Here is a 20,409-nt window from a genome sequence, read left to right as displayed (position 1 = left end):
CAAAATTCAAATCGAAAACCTTCATCAGCGCTTCAAAGTCGACTTCATAAATTTCTACAATGACGATTCAAAGAGAATCGGTTGAAGCGTCGATTGTAGCTGAATCGGTTGAAGCGCCGATTGTAGCTGAATCGGTTGAAGCGCCGATTGTAGCTGAATCAGCGTTCCACATCAACGGTGGTTCCGACTTCTTCAGCGGTGGTTCCGACTTCTTCAGGTTCAGCAATTGATTCAAATTTTAAGTATATTGCTTCGATTTTAGTGTATTAAATCAAATCTGGATTTGTTTTCTTATGAATTCGATTTTTGCTGAATTTTTTTGTTGATTAGCCATGGTAAAATTGTAATTGGAAGCATCACCTTCCAGTTAAGGATTTGTTTAAATTTTTAAGATTATTGACATTTCATACAATAGCTATTGACATAGCTATAATAACAGTATATGCTTGTTTGAATAGCTGTTAGGATGACTGTAGATTGAACCAGAAAGAGTTATTGATATAGATTTATTGTGTTTCATTTCATACAATAGCTATTGACATAGCTATAAAACAAAGTATATGCTTGTTTGAACAGAGTATATGATTTGTTTGACATGGCTATTGACATAGATTTATTAACAGAGTATACTTAATGCCCGAACTTATTATTGATATAGATTTATTGTGTTTCATTTTAAACCAGAAAAAAAATATCAAAGAGAAAAAGGAGTACCTTGGTATCTCAGAAAGAGTTAATGATTGATGAGAAAAAACAAAAGAAAAGTGTAGAGGATGAAAAACAGAGTGAGATTGCTGAAAATGTATCTCAAAGGCTTCCAGTGAAAATGAAGCCTTTGTTTTTTGTTGATGCAATAAGCCAATTGAATGAGGCACAGATTAATTCTGTGAAGGAGTTGGGTTTTGAGAGTGTATTGCATTACAGAATTGAGTACATTCCTAGTAGATTAGCATTTTCTTTGTTGAAGAGATTTGATGAAGAAAAGTGTAAGATAAAGCTTTATAATGGGAAAAAAATTCATATCACGGAAGATGATGTGGAGCTTGTATATGGATTTCCAAGAGGTGACATTACTTACTGTAGAGAGAAGTGGAAAAGTAATGCACCTTTCATGAGGGAGTTGGCAGAACAATGTGATACGAAACCAGGAAACGTGAACCATAAAGATGTTGAACAGCTTATGTTAGCAGATTAGAAAGGAGGACCACAGTTCAAGATATTGTTCTTGGTCCTATTAGAATCCGCATTGATTGAGCCTTCAACATGTGGAATGATAAAATCTAAGATTGGAGAGATAATTGATGATTTGGATAACGTGAGAAATATCAACTGGTGTTCATATACAATCTATGTGCTCAAGTTTGCTATGGGAAATTGGTCGAAGACAGAGAAGAACGCTTTTGCAGGACCACTTCCCTTCTTCATGGCGGCCTACTATCATAAGCACGTTGTTTCACCGGCCTCGGCGGCGGGGGCGCCATCTGGTTCTCGTGTGCCGGCGGGAAATATGTTGGGGCTTCAGGAGAGGGCGGAGAGGAGAGAGCAGCGCGTGAAAAAGGTGATGGATCTGAGTTGTTGGTGTCCGACCACCGTCAGATTCTGATCGGTGGTTGCAACGACGAGGGTCTAGCGATTTTTGGCTTCGTTTAGAGTTGTTTAGCATTATTGATTGAAATTTAAATTAGAAGGCGGAGACCATAGAAATCCGAGTCAAATGCAGCTCAAGGTGGAGGAGGAAGGCGACGGCGGCGGAGGCAGAGCGGCAGAGAAAAAACAAGCGTCGAAGGATTGGGAATCGATGAGCTTGAGTGAGAAGGCGGTGGGGTTGTATGTCGGCGAGAAAGGACTGCTATTTTGGCTCACAAATTCGCCTACGCTTCCAACTTCATCGTGATTGGGGGATGGATTCTCTTCTGGTTTGTGGGTCCCGCTTTGAACTTGTAGATGAATTTGTGAAATATGTAGATGAATTTGTGAAATATGTAGATGAATTTGTGAAATATATGGATGCCGTTGTTAATTCGATTGTGTTGCTGGAATTTGTGAATTGTGTAGATAAGGTGTTTGTGATATTGCCTAAAATATTATTATTGACATAAATTATATAAGTTGTTGACATGAAAATGTTTGTTGTTGAGTACGAATACAATGTCAACTATATATATAATCCATGTCAACTACATATAAAATTTATATCAACTACACACATGTAATGTCAACTATATGTACAATCCATGTCAACTACATATATACAATGTCAATTATATGTAAAATGTTGTTATTGACATAATTTATACGTAAAATGTTGCTGTTGACATTAATTATATAGGTCGTTGACATGAATTATATAGCTCGTTGGTGGAGGTTGACATTAATCAAACGGATTCGATTCGAACACTTGTATAAAGTGTCAACAACTCAAAAACAATTCTTGTAATTAAAAAATAACAACTATTTTATCTTAATTTTTTTAATTGACACAAGTTCTGGCATCATGTTCATACAATATATGTCAATAGCATACATATCAAATGTCAACAACTTATAGCAAAATGTCAACAACATGTTAATAGCCTGTACATAAAATGTCAACAGCTTGTCAACGACTTGTATAAAGTGTCAACAACTCAAAAACAATATCAATAGCGAGAATATCAAATGTCAACAACTCTATTAAAATGTCAACAACTAAAAAATAACACTTATAATTCACATATCAATAGCGAGAATATCAAATGTCAACAACTCTATTAAAATATCAACAACTAAAAAATAACGCTTATAATTCACATATCAATAGCCAGAATATCAAATGTCAACAACTCTATTAAAATGTAAACAACTAAAAAATAACACTTGTAATTCACATATCAATAGCAAGAATATCAAATGTCAACAACTCGTATTAAAATGTCAACAACAAAAAAATAACACGTCGATTCCTTCTCTCTCATGATTTTCTTCGTGAATTCACGAACCTCATCGATTTTCTCCCTGTCAAAACACAAAAACAACAAACTGTGCCAAAATTTCATTATTGCATTACTCCAGTTGCGATCGATATATCGGAGGAATTCGACAGTTCGTCTTTGCTCTCCAAGCATAAGAATAACAAAACTAAGCAAAATATTGTTCAGAGTCACGTTTGCAGCAACCAAAAAAGTACTCTGTATAGAAGAAGCAACACGCACAAATCTCACCGGAAAAAATATCATGTGTGAACGGCTTCGGTGAAAAGCTGATGAATGACAATTGATTCCAACCAAATATTCAATTAACTCCAACAAGTTATTATCCAAAAAATAAAGTAGCAATATTTGAAGATTTTAAAACAAATTGAACCTCTCGGCAACGAATTTGCTGAATTGAAGATTTGATGAACTCCAACAAATTGAAGATTTGATGAATTGAACCTCTCGCTGATCAAATTGAGAGCGGAATCGAACACATCCGCGAATTCAACCTCCGGCAACGAATTCGTTGAAGTTAACAATGCAGATTCCGACGAGATCGCAAATCTCCATAAAAAAATCAGCAATCTCGAGGAAGAGAATCGCAATATCATTCAAGGAAGGCTGCGAAGAAGGAGAAGAGGAAGAACAACAGAAAATAATTGGCGGAGATCGCGCGCTGAGAGGATGAGGTTCGCCTCAATGATCCCGAGGAGCAGCGGCGTATTCAAGCCAAGGAGGAGCAGGAGAGATTGCGAGTCGAAGAGGATGTTTGACGGCGATCAGCAGCAGCGATATGGCGGCGGCAATCGCCATTGTCGTCGACGAAATTGGAGGGATGAAGATGAAGATGGAGGGTCGATTAGCGGTAGTGATTTGGGAAAAAAGGATTTTTGGGAAGAAGAGAGGGGGATGTGAATTACCATTCTGGCCTTTCATAATAAATTAATCTAAAAATATTTTTTGTGTGGCAAAATCTGGACCATTCATTTAATAAAAATGAATGACTGATGTTGCATCTCATTTCTCAATTAGCCTAAAAAATCTCAATTGAGCATGGACCTCTATACATATATAAAAGATGAGTTTTGAAAGCTTTTGAATAATCTTTTTATGCTAGGGATATAAATACAATAAAAAAATTATTAAATTACCTTAATTCCACTTTATTTGTAACTGTAATAATTGTATTAGTACTAATATTCAATGCATTGTTATATGGAGTACTAATTACCATGTAATAAGCATTACAATTTTAATCTCATAATTCTCGAATTATTCTTAATATATACATTTAGAGTCAATTAAGAGAGCGTTTTTATTTTCTTTGAATGGCTACTCTCACAAATTTAATGCTACTGGAATTTCAAGCCTTAACATTAAAATTTCACCCTATAAAACGCATGGACACACTACACTCTTCATCAGGTTAACCCAGAGAAGATAATTGTCCGGTTAGCTTTGTTGTGATGATAACATCTGGATTAAGTGCCGGAGCCCAGGGTTGCCGGCGGTGGTGGTGTTTCAAACTGCAATGCAAACTGTTCATCATCAAACTTTGGCTTCTGTAGTTTCACTCGAATCTGACATTGGAATTTAATGATAATCCTCTTGGTGGAAAAAGGGTCGGGAGAAAGTGATGGAGATATTACAGAATAGAAGGGCTCATAGCTTTCAATTGGATGTATTTGACAATGCTTCATACGATCCAAATCTGGCACGGACTACCATGAACAACAAACATGAGGTCGAGAATGGCGGCCGCTCTCAGCTTGGAGTCATCCAAATCGTACTTGGTCGATGCCGCTCACCACATCCAGCAGCTTGTGGCTGCCCTCCGGGATGAAGGCAAAGAAGAGATCCAGCGGGAGAGGAGGAAGGCGAAGAGCAAGGCAGCGGACTGGAGGGAGGTGAAGAGGTGGACGGCGGTGCGGCCGGCGTCGGAGGAGCTGATGGATGATTGCGATGAGGTAGAGCTGGAGATGCCGCCAATTGAAGGGTTTGGCGACGTAATCGGCGGGGAATTTGAGGCTTTACTTATTTCATTGTATTTTGACCATCATCGATATTCTTCTAATTAACTATACATGTCTCTCAATCTATTCTTAGATGATAGTATCAATTACAAATCAATTCCCTTTACAATTGATAAATTTCCGTAAATGTGTTCTTCCTACATCAATTTGCATTCTAATGAAATTAATTAATGGATGAATTCTTTCACATTTATCGGCAACTCTGCTTTTTGTCAAATTTTTTTAGTAATATTTGAAGATGCGAATGTCAACTACTTTCGTTTGTACCACATGAAAATACGTTATACATCATTCATGTTTATGTATAACATATTTATAGAAAAGAAATCAAGAATTAAACTTTCACTACGCCACTTCACATTAAGGCAAAACTATATTTGCTTTATAAAAAACAATACTTCATCCGTTTCATAAAAATATGAACATTTAGACGGTATAAGAATTAATTAAAGTAAGAGAGAGATAGAAAGAAAATTTAATTATGGTATTGTTAGAAGAAAATGCGATTAACATTATTTGAGAGGAAGTTACAAAAAATAGAAGGAGATAAGATTATTGGACATTCCAAAATAAAAAAAAAATGTTCTATTTTTATGGGACGGAAAGAGTATAAAATAAAAAATAATTGTTAACATTGACAAATTTATAAAAATGGCAGATAAAAAGTTATAACTCATTTATTATTAATTTATGCATCTATACATTTATACATCAATAATCTATCTATATCTATTATAACTATATAATAGATGAATTTTGAATCTCTGAATAATTATTTTTAAAATTTTATTTTTAATTTTAGTGACTGTTAAAATCGTCAATTATCGATGTTTAATGAGACTATGAGAATGGTTGAGTTTATTAAATTTAGTTCAAAATAAAGGTATATAACTTTTTAATAGAGTTGATTTTACATATTGAATTTTATAATTTGTAATCTATCTAAACCCTATATAATTTTGTCTGTGATGTATATATAAACTTTGTATACTTTTATTATTTTATTTATTTAATTGATACTTTTTTATATCGTACGAAGAAAATTCCCTGATATTTGCCCTTTTTGGCGGGAAAATTCAAAGCTATTTGGTTTACCCTTTTGGTCATTTAAAAAATGGCAACATTGGACAGAAAAGAGACAGATATTATTGGACAAAAAATTGGTCTAATGAAACACTAGCTTCTCAAACAAGATAAAACACCTATACATACACGCACCTTTAATTGAATCTGCATTATTATTGATTGATTTACTGAAAATTTTATTTTTGATTGCAGCGTAGCATGAATCTTGGAAGCCGGCGACAGCTTCGAAGATGGGTGACGAAGGCGGCAAGGCTGATGGAGGCGGGGTAGTGGCGGCAACTGGCTACGAGAAAGTGAGCCGCCACTTCGAAGATCCGATCTTTACCGGCAATGGCAGCAGCAAGGCAGCGGAGGCGTGAAACGAGCGACAGGGAAGCCGGGTGGACAGCGTGACAGAGGGAGGAAGCAGAGCAGAGCAGCGCCGCGAGGAAGGGAGGCGTGACAGAGGAAGGAGAGAGCTCCGAAAAAGAGTGAGAGGGAAAGGAGGAGGAGTCCGGAGGAAGGGAGAGGGGGGCGCTGAGAGAAAGAGAAAGGGAGGGGGCGCCACATTTTTCTGTAGGGTTTGTAGGGAATATTAATTTATGGAGTATACTGTTATTTAAGTTTATTTGTGTTGAAATTTTAGTCTAAGGAATGTATTATTTGGGCTTTATTTGTATTGGATTTTATGATTTTGAAAAAATTTATAAAAATATAGTTTTAAATTGGGTGTTATGTATATATCATTATATTTATGTTTTAAAAATTAGGTTTTAATTTTGAACTATTAATTTTTTGGACTTTGTATAAATATTTTTTAATTTAAATTCATCTTTGTAATTAAGTTTATGTATTGTTATTTTGCCTTTTATTTGAGTTAAAATTGGAATTGTGCTAAAGAGTTTAAAATTGGAATTGTGCTAAAGAGTTTAATTTGCCTTCTATTTAAGTTAAAATTAAAATTTTATTCATCAACAACCTCTAAAGTAGGAGCAAGTATGACACGATCATGCAAACAATTACTCAACTCTTCATGATTCATATAGGACAGATATATCGTTGAAACAATTGTTCTAAGAGGATCCCCGGAATTAGACAAAACAATTGTAATAATTTCTTCTCTGAATTAATCTATAAACTAAATGGCAACACAAATATATAATTTAATTTTCATGCTATATTTATTTAATTAAAATATTTAAAATTTCATCCTCATAAAAATAAAGACATTTTTTTATATTCGATTCAATCGAATGACCGAAAGTTTTAATTATTCTTGAGTTTAACTGAATATTTAAATAATATTACTATTTTTATACGAAGTTGTAGTATGTCATTGAAGTGTGATTGCTCTATATGTATTATATATTTTAAATTGTTTTAGTTAATATTTATTTTAAAATTTATAGTTAATTAATTAAAATATTTTTTGAATTATCTAATATGAGTATACTGTTATTGTACGTTTCTTATTCCAATTTCTACTCTTTGATCTTTACTCACGCATATTTTCTTTATTTGTATATTTATTCTAATTAACTTATATTCTTTGATCCTTAGTTACACATATTCTTTTTGTAATTAGTTTTATTGTTTTTACTCCACATGGATCATAAATTAAAATTGTATATAAATAATACATTCATTACAGAGTAGTACATTTTTTTATATCTTCACATTGCTTTGAGTTCTTCTTTTCTATATTTTTATTATGTTTTGTATTCATTATTTGAAATTCTTATGTCCCGTGCATAGTACGGAGGTTAATACTAGTGTAGATAACACACAACGGAACTCAGAGAGACGACGCTCTCTCTATGTTTAATGAGACTATGAGGATGGTTGAGTTTATTAAATTTAGTTCAAAATAAAGGTATATAACTTTTTAATAGAGTTGATTTTACATATTGAATTTTATAATTTGTAATCTATCTAAACCCTATATAATTTTGTCTGTGATGTATATATAAACTGTGTATACTTTTATTATTTTATTTATTTAATTGATACTTTTTTATATCGTACGAAGAAAATTCCCTGATACTAGTGTAGATAACACGCAACGGAACTCTTAGAGACGACGCTCTCTTGCTTTTTTCATCAACATTCACTTTAAACCCTAACGCATAATCGGTAGAGAGAGATGGAATCAGACGAATCCACTGCAATTCCAATTCAATGGAGTCATGAAGCCAATTGGATCATCGCTCACGGCTCTCTCCAATCTACTGTCACCGTCGAGTCCTCCGACCACCCGATCGCAGAGCCTTACTCGGAAAACATAGCCACTAAAATTCCACTGATTCTCAAGCCTCCTAGCCCCGATTTCGGTCACTGTGAAATTAAGAGTATGTTTTCTCCTCCTGTTTGCTTGTTTATTTTTTTAATTTTCAAATATGCCATCGCTGCTAGCGCGTTGTTTTGATTTACATCGCATCGCCTTTTATCGTCGATTTATATATTTTGTTGTGACTGTAGGTTTAAATCATTATCTGATTCGTTGTTTTTGAAAATTTTGGAGTATCGGGGTGGAGTAAGCTTAGATCATGAATTTATGCTATCGATTGTCCCCTCCTGATTTACGTGTTCAGTGTACTATTAGAATTTATTTTTCTTTTTTGCAATTTGATTGATTGGTGCATTTTCATTGAGTTCGTGTTTTCTATAAGGAGAAGAAATTTGGTGTTTCGCTTCAACTGGTACTTTATGCTTGATAATACTGGCAAACTGTATTAGTGGTTCTGCATCGAAGGTTTTGTTTTCTTCATTTGCTGTATTGCATACTATCATCTTCATGTAATGCAATAAATCCAGAAAAAGAGTTGGATAATTTAGCTTCTGTTTAGGAGGATATAGTGTTCGGGAAATGAATATACTTATGTTCATAGATCTTATATAAATTTTCATTTAATTCTGGTTCCATTTGGTCCTTGTAAACTTATAGAAATGTCTTATGATGAATTGGAACATCATTTTTTGCAGTATGTTTTAAGCAAAAGTATGAGGTTCGCCAAATATATGTTCGGAGCACTGCACGCGCATATGAGATCTATTATGCAACTTCTCCTAATAGTATAAATGAGTATCTCTCTACTGTTCGGTGTGGTGTTGCTGAACGCGATGACAAAGTTCTCCAAACCAGTTGTGTTGAAGCAGAGGAGCATGGGAACTCTTTATCAGGAGACGTAGCTGCAGAAACTGCTTCAAGTGGAGGAAGTACTGCCACAAGTGAGGATGAGTGGGTTAACATAAAAGTCCCTGGGACTGGGAGCAGCCCTGCTTCAGATAAGACCAGTACCATTGGAGTGAACAATGTACAGGTATACGTGAAATCTTCAACTCTTTGCATCAAAGTGGTGCATTTTGTACACTGAAAAATGGTTCAATTACTCTACCAAACTAATGCCCATTCCAACTTTCAATCTGTGAATTTTGCACACCTGCATGTATTCCCAATATATTTTCTTGTTATCTTGTGAACAATAATATTTCGAAAAGCTTTTACTTGTAGTTTTCTATTATTTATATTAAGCCTATAGTTTTAGTAGTCTATGCATTTAAGTTATATAATTAGTGGTGATTCTTACTACCCTCGTCCACAAAAAATAGACAAAGTTGTAGATGGCACGGGTTTTAGTGCACAATTAGTAAAGTAAGAGAGTGAGGGAAAAGGTAATGAGAGTAGTGCTAGTGGATTGTGAGGTCCATATTTTTAGTAGTGTTGGTAATGTTTAAAACTTTCCATTTTTAGAATTGGTCTAATTTTGGTGGACGGCCCAAAATGGTAAAACAAGTCTTTTTTGGTGGACGGAGGTAGTATTTGATAATATGCAGGTATATATTGAGAGTTTTCATTTATTCACTATTTGGGGATGTGAAATGTTTTAGTAATAGAAAAACTACTTCTGCCTCTTATACTCTGCATTTGATCATTGCTAGATGAATGCTGTTTTTTCTGCTCTAAAGAAGATTACTGAATAAATTGATCACTTTTCTCCCTATGCTCCCTCTGCAATTACCTTCCCATGAAGGATTTTCTTACTGGTTATTACTTGATGAATTACCACATTAGCCACTAGGATACGTTTGGAGGGGATCCATAGTGCATTCGGAATTTCTATAAGCCTTTCATGCATTCATTACTGTACCGGTAACATGTAGTAGTTTTCTATTTTGCATACAACAGAGCCCAAAAATTTCATGTTGTGTATTTGTTATTTTTATAATTTTTCTTCAACCTCTTAACTTGAGTTACTATGGTGAATCCACATGTTGACTGTACTTTGTTCATGAAGTGTCAATCTCTGTACAAGAAACTGATTATAGTGCTTCATTTTAACTTCTGTGCAGGACTTCTATGAGGCTACAGCACAAATAAGTGATTCAGAGCCTTGTTTGTCGCTTACAATTCGATTATTATCACTTCATGACAAAGGACATGTATATGTGGATGAAGTATATGTGTTTGTGGACCCTGTGGAGTCAACTGATTCTGGAAATGGGGCTGCGCTGGCAGGAGGCTCGGCACAAAATTCTCTTATGGCCATGTTCATGCCAACCCTTCTGCAGTTATCCAAATCAGGTGTAAGCCGAGCTCAAGAAAAATCTGATGAAGTGCTTAAGAATAGTAACTTGGAATCGGTACCAACAACAACCGACAGAATTGATTCTCCTCAACAAGTTCTGAAGCCAAAGGAAGTTTGTAAGGATAATACTGAGTCAGCTGAACATCAGCAACACACTTCTGCAAAGAAATATTGTATGGCGGCAAATGGAAATAATTTTCAGCCAAGTCATCTTGAAACAGCTATGGAACAGCTCGTCTCTCGACTGAGCAGAGTGGAAGATATATGTTTGAGGTTTGAAGAGAAAATGTTGAAGCCAATAGAGAGGATAGAGGAAAGGCTTCAACAAGTTGAGAATCAACTTGAGAAACTTGCCAAGAGTTCTCATGAGTTTGGTTTGCCACATTGCACAAGAATCTCTGCCCCTGCATTTTCTTGCAGTGGATCAGACACAAGCTCTTTCTACAATAATGAACTTGAAAAGAAGGATTTTACAAGTGATGACCTGCCTGACTCCCTTGAGGCAAATTTTAATCCTGGCCTTATCATAACAGCTCCTGAATTTTCATATAGTGAAGAGGATGAAGATAATGATGATTTGAAACCATTGGAGGATTCTCCTCGTGTGGAACCGAAGAAAACATTGTCGATCGATGATGCTTTGGCAGCAGCACTTAACGGATTTATGTCTAGTGCAGTTTCTGAACCTATACAAATACCTATCAGTCTCCTTGGTGATGAAAATGAGGAAATTCAGTATCAGGGGCATGCTAAATTTTGTCAGACAGAGACTAGAGAATTCCCTGCTGCAGAGAGTGGCTGTACAGAGTCATCACAAAATGTTCAAGTCTTTACAATCGAGGCTCCTGATTTTACTTTGGAAGAAACTGGCGATGAGGAGCAATTAAATTCTGTCCAGTCCTTGTTCGATGTGGATTCTGTTACTGAAAAGGAGAAAGTGGACTTTGGTAATGAGATGGTCTCTCTTAGCAATAATTCTGCTGACACGTCTGATTTTGGTATAAAAGAAAGCACAGATGAGTTAGGTTCACCATCTAATAGTAACTCCCCTGCTGCTTCTAATGGATGCTTGAATACGAGCTCCAAAGTAAATGTGATAGAGACTTACTTTGAAGGGAATACTACCAGGGGTCGTGATGAAATCACTAGCAGTTCTGCACCTAGTCCAGCCAAAGACTCAACGGATACCAGCATGCATCAGATTTCTGATGAGAGTAACCTAGGAAAATTAAGTAGTAAGCCCGATGATCAGGATGCTGCTTCAGAAGAGATCATAGGACAGGAGGCCGAGATTGTCTCTGAATCTGAGCAGCAACACGTTGCAGTAGAAAGCAGTGAAGATGATACAGAGCATGTATCTGGCCCTTCTCACGTTGCTTCTTTTTTAGACTTCGAGTTACCTATTTTAGAGGTGAAGTTCACTTCTGAGTTGCGCATGAGTGCCAAGTCTGCCCTTGAAGCTCTTCTAGATGATGAAGCATCAGAATCGAATATTGAAGCTCCTCTCGATGGTGTTTGCATTGATGGGCATGAAACAATAGATGTTTTGTCAAAAAATTGCCTTCTGGTAGATCTTGAAGTTTCTGCTGAAGACACGACAGTCACTTCACATTTGGAGGGTGCACCATCTCACAGTCTATCTCCTACAAGCAGCTCGGAAATGGCTGTAAGTCTCATTTAATACTTTTGAGAATATTGAGTCGTCGCATGTATATATGATAATATGGATAAAATCGCATGTGCTGCAACCTTTCTTTGTATGAGACTATTTCAAAATTCGTGTATCCAATTTATAGATAAGGTTCAAATAATCGGAATTACAGAAATAAAACTATGACTAATCGTATCCTAAGATAAGGGAAGTATAATGAACAAAACTATCTAGGCAAGAAAACTACAACTCTCCGTATAGCCTTCTAAGGCTCGGGGTTGGTGATGACGTAGGCTGATGAAATGAAATACGAGATGAGATAATAGAGCGCCGTAGATGAATTTAGTTGTTGAGGGAGCAACTTGGGAGTGAATTGAGCTTGGTGGTTTGCGTAGCAAGATGGTTGCAAGAAGCTTCAACTTTTTCTCCTTTTTGTTGAGCAGTTAACATCACATTTTGTAGCACAACGTTTTTGCATGGAACTGATTCACTGCAGTTCAAATTTATGGCCACCTTTGAAGCACTTGTTCCTCTGATGTTCCTGTATACTACATTCTCTACTTGCACTGCCGATTTCTGCATTTCATTTTCATAAATATCAAAGAATTTAAATAAACATTATGGTAATGGAAAATGGTGGTGATAATGTAATTAATAAAATGTACTGTACCTTTTTATCACATTTTTTATTTTTATCACAGTAGTACTGATTTATGATTATTGGGTTGTGCACATTCCTCATCAGTAAGTCTTCAAACACTATATTCCTTGCAATTCCGCTGCCTCCCTGCAAATAAATAATAGTATTAACATTAATTGCACTCCATATTTTTTTACAAGTTAATTCACTTAAATTAATAGTTCTCAGTCAATAAATTGAATTTCAAGAATTTAATGTTTGACAGAAAATATACTATGTTTTAAAGTTTGTTCAGCTACAGCTAGCTATAATACTGCCATCTAAAATTATGAGAAATTATTAATTTCCATGCAATATTTAGGGTTAGGGAATTTAATTAACCTGCCAAGTCTTTATTCTGGCACCATTTGTCGTTCCTGTAAACGTAGCTCCTTTCACAAATACATTTGAAACATAATTTTCTGTGTTGTCTTCACCTAAGCTTCCAATGCTGCAAAATCAATAGTTTTGGCCTTTTTAGCTATGGAAATAATTCTTGAGTTACAAATAATGGTTTGTGAATGGCAAAAATATTAATTAATTACCTGATGCCATGGCCTGGTCCACAAGCTATGTTTCTAATGTCAACATTTCTTGATCCATTCACTATGGAAACACAATCATCACCTAATTGAAACCAATAAAAAGCAGTAATTAATCAGTACCTTTTTACATTATTTAAGAAAATATATAGTCACAACCATAATCTAACTGATGTGCAAATCACCTGTTCTGATCTGAGAATCTAAAATTTTAATGTTGGAAGTTCTTGTGATATGAATTCCATCTGTGTTGGGGCTGTGCTCTGGTGCTTCCACTACAAGTTTCGAAGCTTCGACGTCGTTGCAGTCCTGGAAAATCACATGCATCTGCTGTGCATTGAGAAGCCTCAAGTTGCTTAGTGTTAGATTTGAGCAGTTTCTGAAGGTTAAAGCCTGCATCACAAACAAAACATCAATTGGATTTTCATTTTTCAACTCCAAATTTTGAGAAATTGGAAAAGATTTTCAAGAAACTTACTGTTGGTGCACTTTGGCTTTGACAAGGCTACAAATGTGACAAACAACACAAATATATGGTCAATAAAATAACACAACAAAAGAAACCTTATAGGAGTAATATATAAAGGAAATACTATTGTGTATAATTATTTATTATTGCATACCTTAGTCTTCTTGATTTTGCAAGAATTCTTCCACCATACTTCACCACTACCATCAATTGTTCCACCACCAAAAACTTCCATGTTTCTTACATCTTCAAACTTAATCCAAAGTCTTTTAGGGGTATCATACATCTTAGCAAAAGACTTGATTGTTCCTTGGATCTACAAAAATAAAATCTTAATTATTTGTAAAAAAATGTTTAATTATCCTTATTTATTCAAAGTAGTGCAAGTTTACAAACGTACCTCCATCGAAATACCAGAGTAACATGGACCAGTAAAATCTACGTGTTTAACATAGTAAACTTTGCCTTTCGGCACCAAAATTTTTATTGATTCCAAAGAATTACAAGCTTTGTCCCAAGCTTTCTTGAATGCCTTCAAAAACAATATAAACCATATCAATATTATAATGTATAATTTATAATGTATGTATGCATATAAATACCTGAGAATTGTCTGATTTTCCATCTGCTTTAGCTCCATAATCTTCAACATCCAAGACTTGTTTTCGAGCAGTTGGAGGTGCCGGTTTCTTATCATGTTTCGTTTTGTGGTGATGGGAATGTTTTTTGGCAAGACATGAGGATGAGGAACAAATCAAAATTATTAAAAATGTTGTAACAACATAACTAGTTGTTGGCCTCATCTCCTCCTAAAAAAGGAGACAATTTTGAAGTGTGTATGTATGATATATGTGTGTGTGTAGCTTCTCAACAAAGTAGAGAACAATGCATCTATTTCATGAGCATCATAGATATTGGTATATATAATGTTCACGTTTGCATATTCTGGTTTTAGAGATAGATTTGACCACTCTTCAGTCTTCAGTAGGTATATTTCAACTATGGAAAATTAGGAATATATTGTGTTTCCTTACCAATTTTTCTATATATTAGTATGTTGTTTGTGAAAATGTAGCAATTAGGAATATTATAATTGGCAAAAGCCCACTTAAGTGAAAAGTTGGTGCAAGAAAAATTGCTAACAATAATGAAGCGTATAATTTAGTTTACAATAGGTAATATTTTAATTAAGGTGGAAGCTAAATTCTGGCGTGACAATCTCGACTAGGGGTAAGTTCAGATTTGGTAAAATGGAATCTAAGTAGGTGGTATAATTAAAAGATTTCACAATTGGACCTGTCCTTTTAGAATTAACATTTATTTGTAGAAATAGTGGTAATACTTAATTTAATCTATTTTACCAATAATGTTTAATTAATAGTATCTGATATTTTCGAGAACAAAAAAAATCTTCTAATTACAATATTCAATCTAACTTTGGTAGCTTATTTCTTTCTAATGACATAAACTCCATTTTCCACTAAAATACTCCAATAATTTTTCTTTCTATCTCACTTTTACTTTACCAATTATGCATTAAAACTCGTGTCGTCTCTATTTTTATGCGGCGAATGAAGTACATTATTAAGGATGTCAGTGTAGCCAGAATCATGTGGACCGACCCGAATAGCCCTCTGAATTTAGAAGGACATGATTGAAAATTGATAGCCTGATAATTTTACAACCTGGTTAGCCCGCACCTAATTATATCACAACTTGAGTAGGACTGACCCGGAACCCGGTGGGTTGGACCTAGTTGAAACTGTCGTCTATTCTTCTGGTCCTGTTAGACAACTAATTCGACAATTCATTGAGGATATTTATAATATAATTATACATAAAATTATTTTCTATTTTCTATTTAATATACATATATATATATTTTATTGATATAAAAATAGATAAATGAATTCGAAAAATCAAATTTACTATAAGAAAATTTTGAATTCTTAAACATAATTTTAAATTTCTCAAAATATATTTATATTTATATTTTATTTTATTTTATTTTATTTTATTTTATTTTATTTATATACTCCATCCGTTCCACAACATGAGTCACATTTGGTGTGGGCACGAGTTTTAAGAAATGTAAATAATAGTGGGTTGAAAAAGTTAGTGAAATATGAGGTCAATATACAACTTTGTCAATTTTTGGGGGACGAAGGGAGTATTTTATCATGTTTTAGTTTAAACATATAGTATCTCAAAATTATCATAATAATGTTTTACTCCATATTCTATAAATATAATTAATTTTCATCATTATATATTGGATTGATCGTATGTTAGTCCCAAGAGCTAACCCAAAATCCAATCATTTAAGGCCGGTGTTGAAAATTTCTAACCCTATAAAATCATAACCTGATTAGCCTAACCCCGATTAATTCACAATCCCAATAAGATTGATCTAAATTTACTTAAATGGCCCAATTAACATTCCTATATATAATTATATTGAGACTTGGCCGTCCATATTTTATTGTTGACAAAACATCAAATTCCTCATTGACTTCAATAAATAAAATTTGAATAAAACCTAATTCGTGTGACCGTATACACGATTAAAAAGAGGTTTGAAGTTATTGGAAGTCAACATTCTTTTCAAGTCAAAGAAGTGGATACTTGAGTAAATGCACTTTCTATATTAAATTTTGGATCTTTTCAACGTGACATATTTTTTTTTCTCAGAACTGTTTATTAGATGAATACTAATTTTACTTCCCATTGCTTTTTCAATTAAAAAAAACGATTTTTGTTAAAATATTTGTACGAGTTTTGTTTGGGGGCTAGGTTAAGGTTCGCTTTTTAAATTTTCTTACAATTAATTATTTATTTATTACTTCATATATCGTTAAACTGATGTGAACAAAGTGGGTTAGGGGTTGTTTGGCAGGGAGTGTTTGGAGATGTGGCATTAATCATTATGATTAAACTAGGATGGTACAAGTGGTCGAGTTTCCGGTATTTGCGTATAACTGCCAAACGGTCCACAATTAACGACCATGTTTAGTCAATAATTTTTTTAGAATTACATGTAAATTGTAATATGACATAATTCTCCACACAATGTGGAAAAATAACTACTACTCCATATGGAAATTTGAACCCAAGCTGAGGTCAAGAAATAAGAGTCTTACAAGTTATGACATCTTTAGTCAATAATTAATGCACCATTTAATTATATATTTGGGCTTGGGCGAAAACGCATATTGATACTTCAAGTTTGGCAAATCGAGATATATCAGAAATAAAAAAGTCTGATATAATGGCACGTGCCCTTAGACCATACTTCCTAAGTCCGCGAATAAAAGTTCCATTTTTTCATTTTAGTCTATCCACAAATAAGAGTGTCGGTTCATTTTCACTATAAATAGTAATAGGTCTCCCACATTCCAGTGACTCATTTCACTAACATTTTATTTAAAACTAATATATACAAATGAAACTCATGTTCCACTAACTTTTTTCCAATCACTTTTCTTAATATTTCTTAAAGACCGCCAAGAAATGAGACTCCTAATGGCGGATGGAGGGGATCAAACAAATCACCCATCACATTTTTTTAATATTTAATTAATTATTCTATCTTTTACATTTTCAATATTCTTTTCATGAACCCATATTTTTTTATGATTTATAAATAACCATAGAACTCACCATTATATTTTTATTAATATTACTTGTATTAAAATATTTCGTCATTGCTAAATTTATAAAAAACACATAAGAATAACCAACTAAAAAAATTAAACAAACAAATAAAAAACATAAATGGCAACAATTGAAATTATCAAGATGGGAAATAATCTTAGAAATGATTGTAATTTTAGATTGACTTGAAATTATCAGAGTTGAAGAATATATTATTATATTGTCCGTTGTGAAAAGAGACTAAAATACTTGCTGTGATTTCTACGGTATAATTTAGATTCACCAAACAAGTGATAAGTCCTTAAAAATATTCCCTTCGTCCAACAAAAGATGTTTCATTTTTCCTTTTAGTTTGTCACGTTAAAACTGCCACATTTCCATTTTTAAAAAAGTCCGGTCTTAATTAAATAAAAATTATATTTTCTCTCTCTACTTAACACACAAAACAAAACATCATAAAATTTCATGGCAATCCACAAGTGTGATATATTTTGTGGACAGAGAGAGTAGTACTTTTGCAAGTATACAAATGTGCAATGTAGTACAAAAGGTATCGATCGCACATGTAAGGGTTTAATTGCTAAAACTACTAAAAAATGATTAAAAAAATTGTTTGATTTTGGATTTTGGATTTTAACGACTGCAAGGCGAATTGAGAAGGCGAAATGCAAGGAAATCACAACAAAGACAGTAGACCACTCCTAGCTTGTTTCGGGTCGCTTATTCATATGAATAATTTTTAATTCCTTTCCATTATTTATCGGTCATGTTGTTTTTATGCTCACACACAACTGATTATTGCTCGTGGAATTTTACGCCTTGAATAAGCTGATCACGTCTCTTAGACTTTATTCACCAACCTCACTCCTACAAGACACATAGTAAGCTTGAGGTTGGCTTCTATGAACATTCAACATACAATCTCCACGCTGGACTACCCCAAACTAGTTTAGTCGTAGAGTTTCTAATGTATGTTAGCTCCCCACTCCAAATTAAAGAGACATTGAAGTTAAGGGCAAAAATAATAAACATAGAAATCATTCAAAACAATTCAAAGATTCATATTTACAAGTTTTCTGAGTAGGGGATAAATTTCTAAAATTTTATTTAAACATAAATTTTCAATTACTATAGATTTTAGGACGGGCTTTTATATTATAGTATGTACTCCATAAGATATGAACAAATTTTGAAACTTTATAGTAGAATTTTTTAAAAAAATTAGATTCATTAGGGGCTAAAGCCCTTCCCCTTGACATGTTGTTCCGCCACTGTTCCTAACTAATCTAGGAGTAATCTCTAAAATCTAGCTACTCATAGTACTAGTAGACAACTGATGGATCCGCGAATTTCTGATGTTAGTAAATGCTGGTAGAGAATGAAGATTACGACACAAAGAATTTACGTGGTTCGATTTACTGAAGTAAATCTACGTCCACGGGAAGAAGGGAGGGCAAGATTGTATTGCTTGATCTGGGATTACAGCTTACAACACAGACTTGCTATATGATTTTATCTCTAGAGAGCTTAACCTTTTTCTATCTGATCTAAGTTCTATTTATACATTGAACTAAGATCGTGGTTTGCAGCCCCACTAACAAGATCGTGGGTGAGCAATAACTGCTCAATAACTGCTTCGTACCACTAAATAGATCGTGGGTATAGCGGAGGTCGTGGAGGCCTTTCATGAGTCCACTAACTCCTAGTTCGGTCGAATGCTGAGACCGAACTGCTGGACTTTACCGATCAGCTCTTGCCGATCTGAGAGGGGAGCTTGACTGGTCGGCTTTTACCGAGCTGTAGGCTGAGTCCGAACTCTTTGGTCGTGCCGAACTCTTTGGTGCCGAACAGATACTCTTTCTTGGGCTCTGGGCTGATGGGCCGTCACTGTTATTGGGCTTGCCATTAGGGTTTAGTTCGTACCCCATCACTACCCCCCCCGAAAAGCGAAGTGAATCACTTCGGCGAGGTGAGTCACTTCGGCATTCTGGATAATGGTAAGGGGGAGGCTGACGTCAGGGGACGTGCCTTGCGCGTGCCTGCATTAAATGCGACAGTAAAATCCGGCCGTTGAATCCTGAAAAGGTGGGATTCGAAACAGCGCAACGATCTCGAAATCTTTCCCGAATCTGATAAATATGCTCTTTCTTCCTCATTTGAACACCTTTGCTGTTGCGTCTTCTATACTCTCTCTTTCTCGAGAAATTTTCTTCCGCTTTCAAGAGCTTCTTCAGACTTTCTTCACCTTCAAAAAGTAAGAAAAATGTCTTCTTCTTCTTCTTCGGAGTCGGGTAGCGGTAGGAGAGGCGGTAAGGGGTCTTCTGGCCGGAAAGAGTCCGGGGAGAAGACCGTAGAGTATTTCCATAGTATTTTGAGTAAGGATACTGTGGTATCCCTACCCGAAAAATACTTTTTTCCTGGGGGGAGGGCGGTGGTACCTGACGGTGATCATAGGGCTGACTCCCCGCCGGAGGGTTACGCCACCGTGTACGAGGCCTGCTTAGAATGCGGGCTTCGTTTCCCCCTCCCTTCTGCCTTTATAGATTTACTAGATTTTTTTCAGCTTCCTTTAGGCCAGGTGACTCCGAACTCTTGGAGGCACTTGTCGGCCTTCGCTGCCGAACTCCGTAGGTTAGGAAGGGATTTGTCTTTGAAGGCGATCCTTAAATTCTTTCAATTTAAGAGGAAGGGGTCTTGGTTTTACTTGATCCCTGTACAGCCCTTTAGGGCCTTTTGTAAAACGAAGTGGCCGAAGTGGCAAAACCGCTTCTTCTAT

At 34.9% G+C, this 20,409-nt stretch overlaps 2 protein-coding genes across 2 annotated transcripts; one reads left to right on the top strand and one right to left on the bottom strand.

Moving 5' to 3' along the window:
* Positions 1-8,086: 8,086 nt before the first annotated feature.
* LOC121748436 lies at positions 8,087-12,449 on the top strand. Its single transcript, XM_042142796.1, has 3 exons — positions 8,087-8,400; positions 9,035-9,372; positions 10,403-12,449. Exons 1-3 carry the CDS (start codon positions 8,196-8,198, stop codon positions 12,317-12,319), a joined length of 2,460 nt encoding a protein of 819 aa, XP_041998730.1. The 5' UTR covers positions 8,087-8,195; the 3' UTR covers positions 12,320-12,449.
* Positions 12,397-14,841, bottom strand: LOC121748437 (polygalacturonase QRT2-like). Its single transcript, XM_042142797.1, has 9 exons — positions 14,582-14,841; positions 14,380-14,511; positions 14,134-14,295; positions 13,989-14,015; positions 13,696-13,903; positions 13,514-13,595; positions 13,311-13,419; positions 12,960-13,076; positions 12,397-12,865 (listed from the first exon to the last, which is right to left on the bottom strand). Exons 1-9 carry the CDS (start codon positions 14,780-14,782, stop codon positions 12,632-12,634), a joined length of 1,272 nt encoding a protein of 423 aa, XP_041998731.1. The 5' UTR covers positions 14,783-14,841; the 3' UTR covers positions 12,397-12,631.
* Positions 14,842-20,409: the final 5,568 nt, after the last annotated feature.

This window comes from Salvia splendens, chromosome 9, assembly GCF_004379255.2.
Source record: "Salvia splendens isolate huo1 chromosome 9, SspV2, whole genome shotgun sequence".
In the NCBI taxonomy this organism is placed as follows: domain Eukaryota; kingdom Viridiplantae; phylum Streptophyta; class Magnoliopsida; order Lamiales; family Lamiaceae; genus Salvia; species Salvia splendens.
The sequence above is the reverse complement of the archived record's forward strand: the minus strand, read 5'-3'. Positions and strand labels throughout refer to the sequence as shown.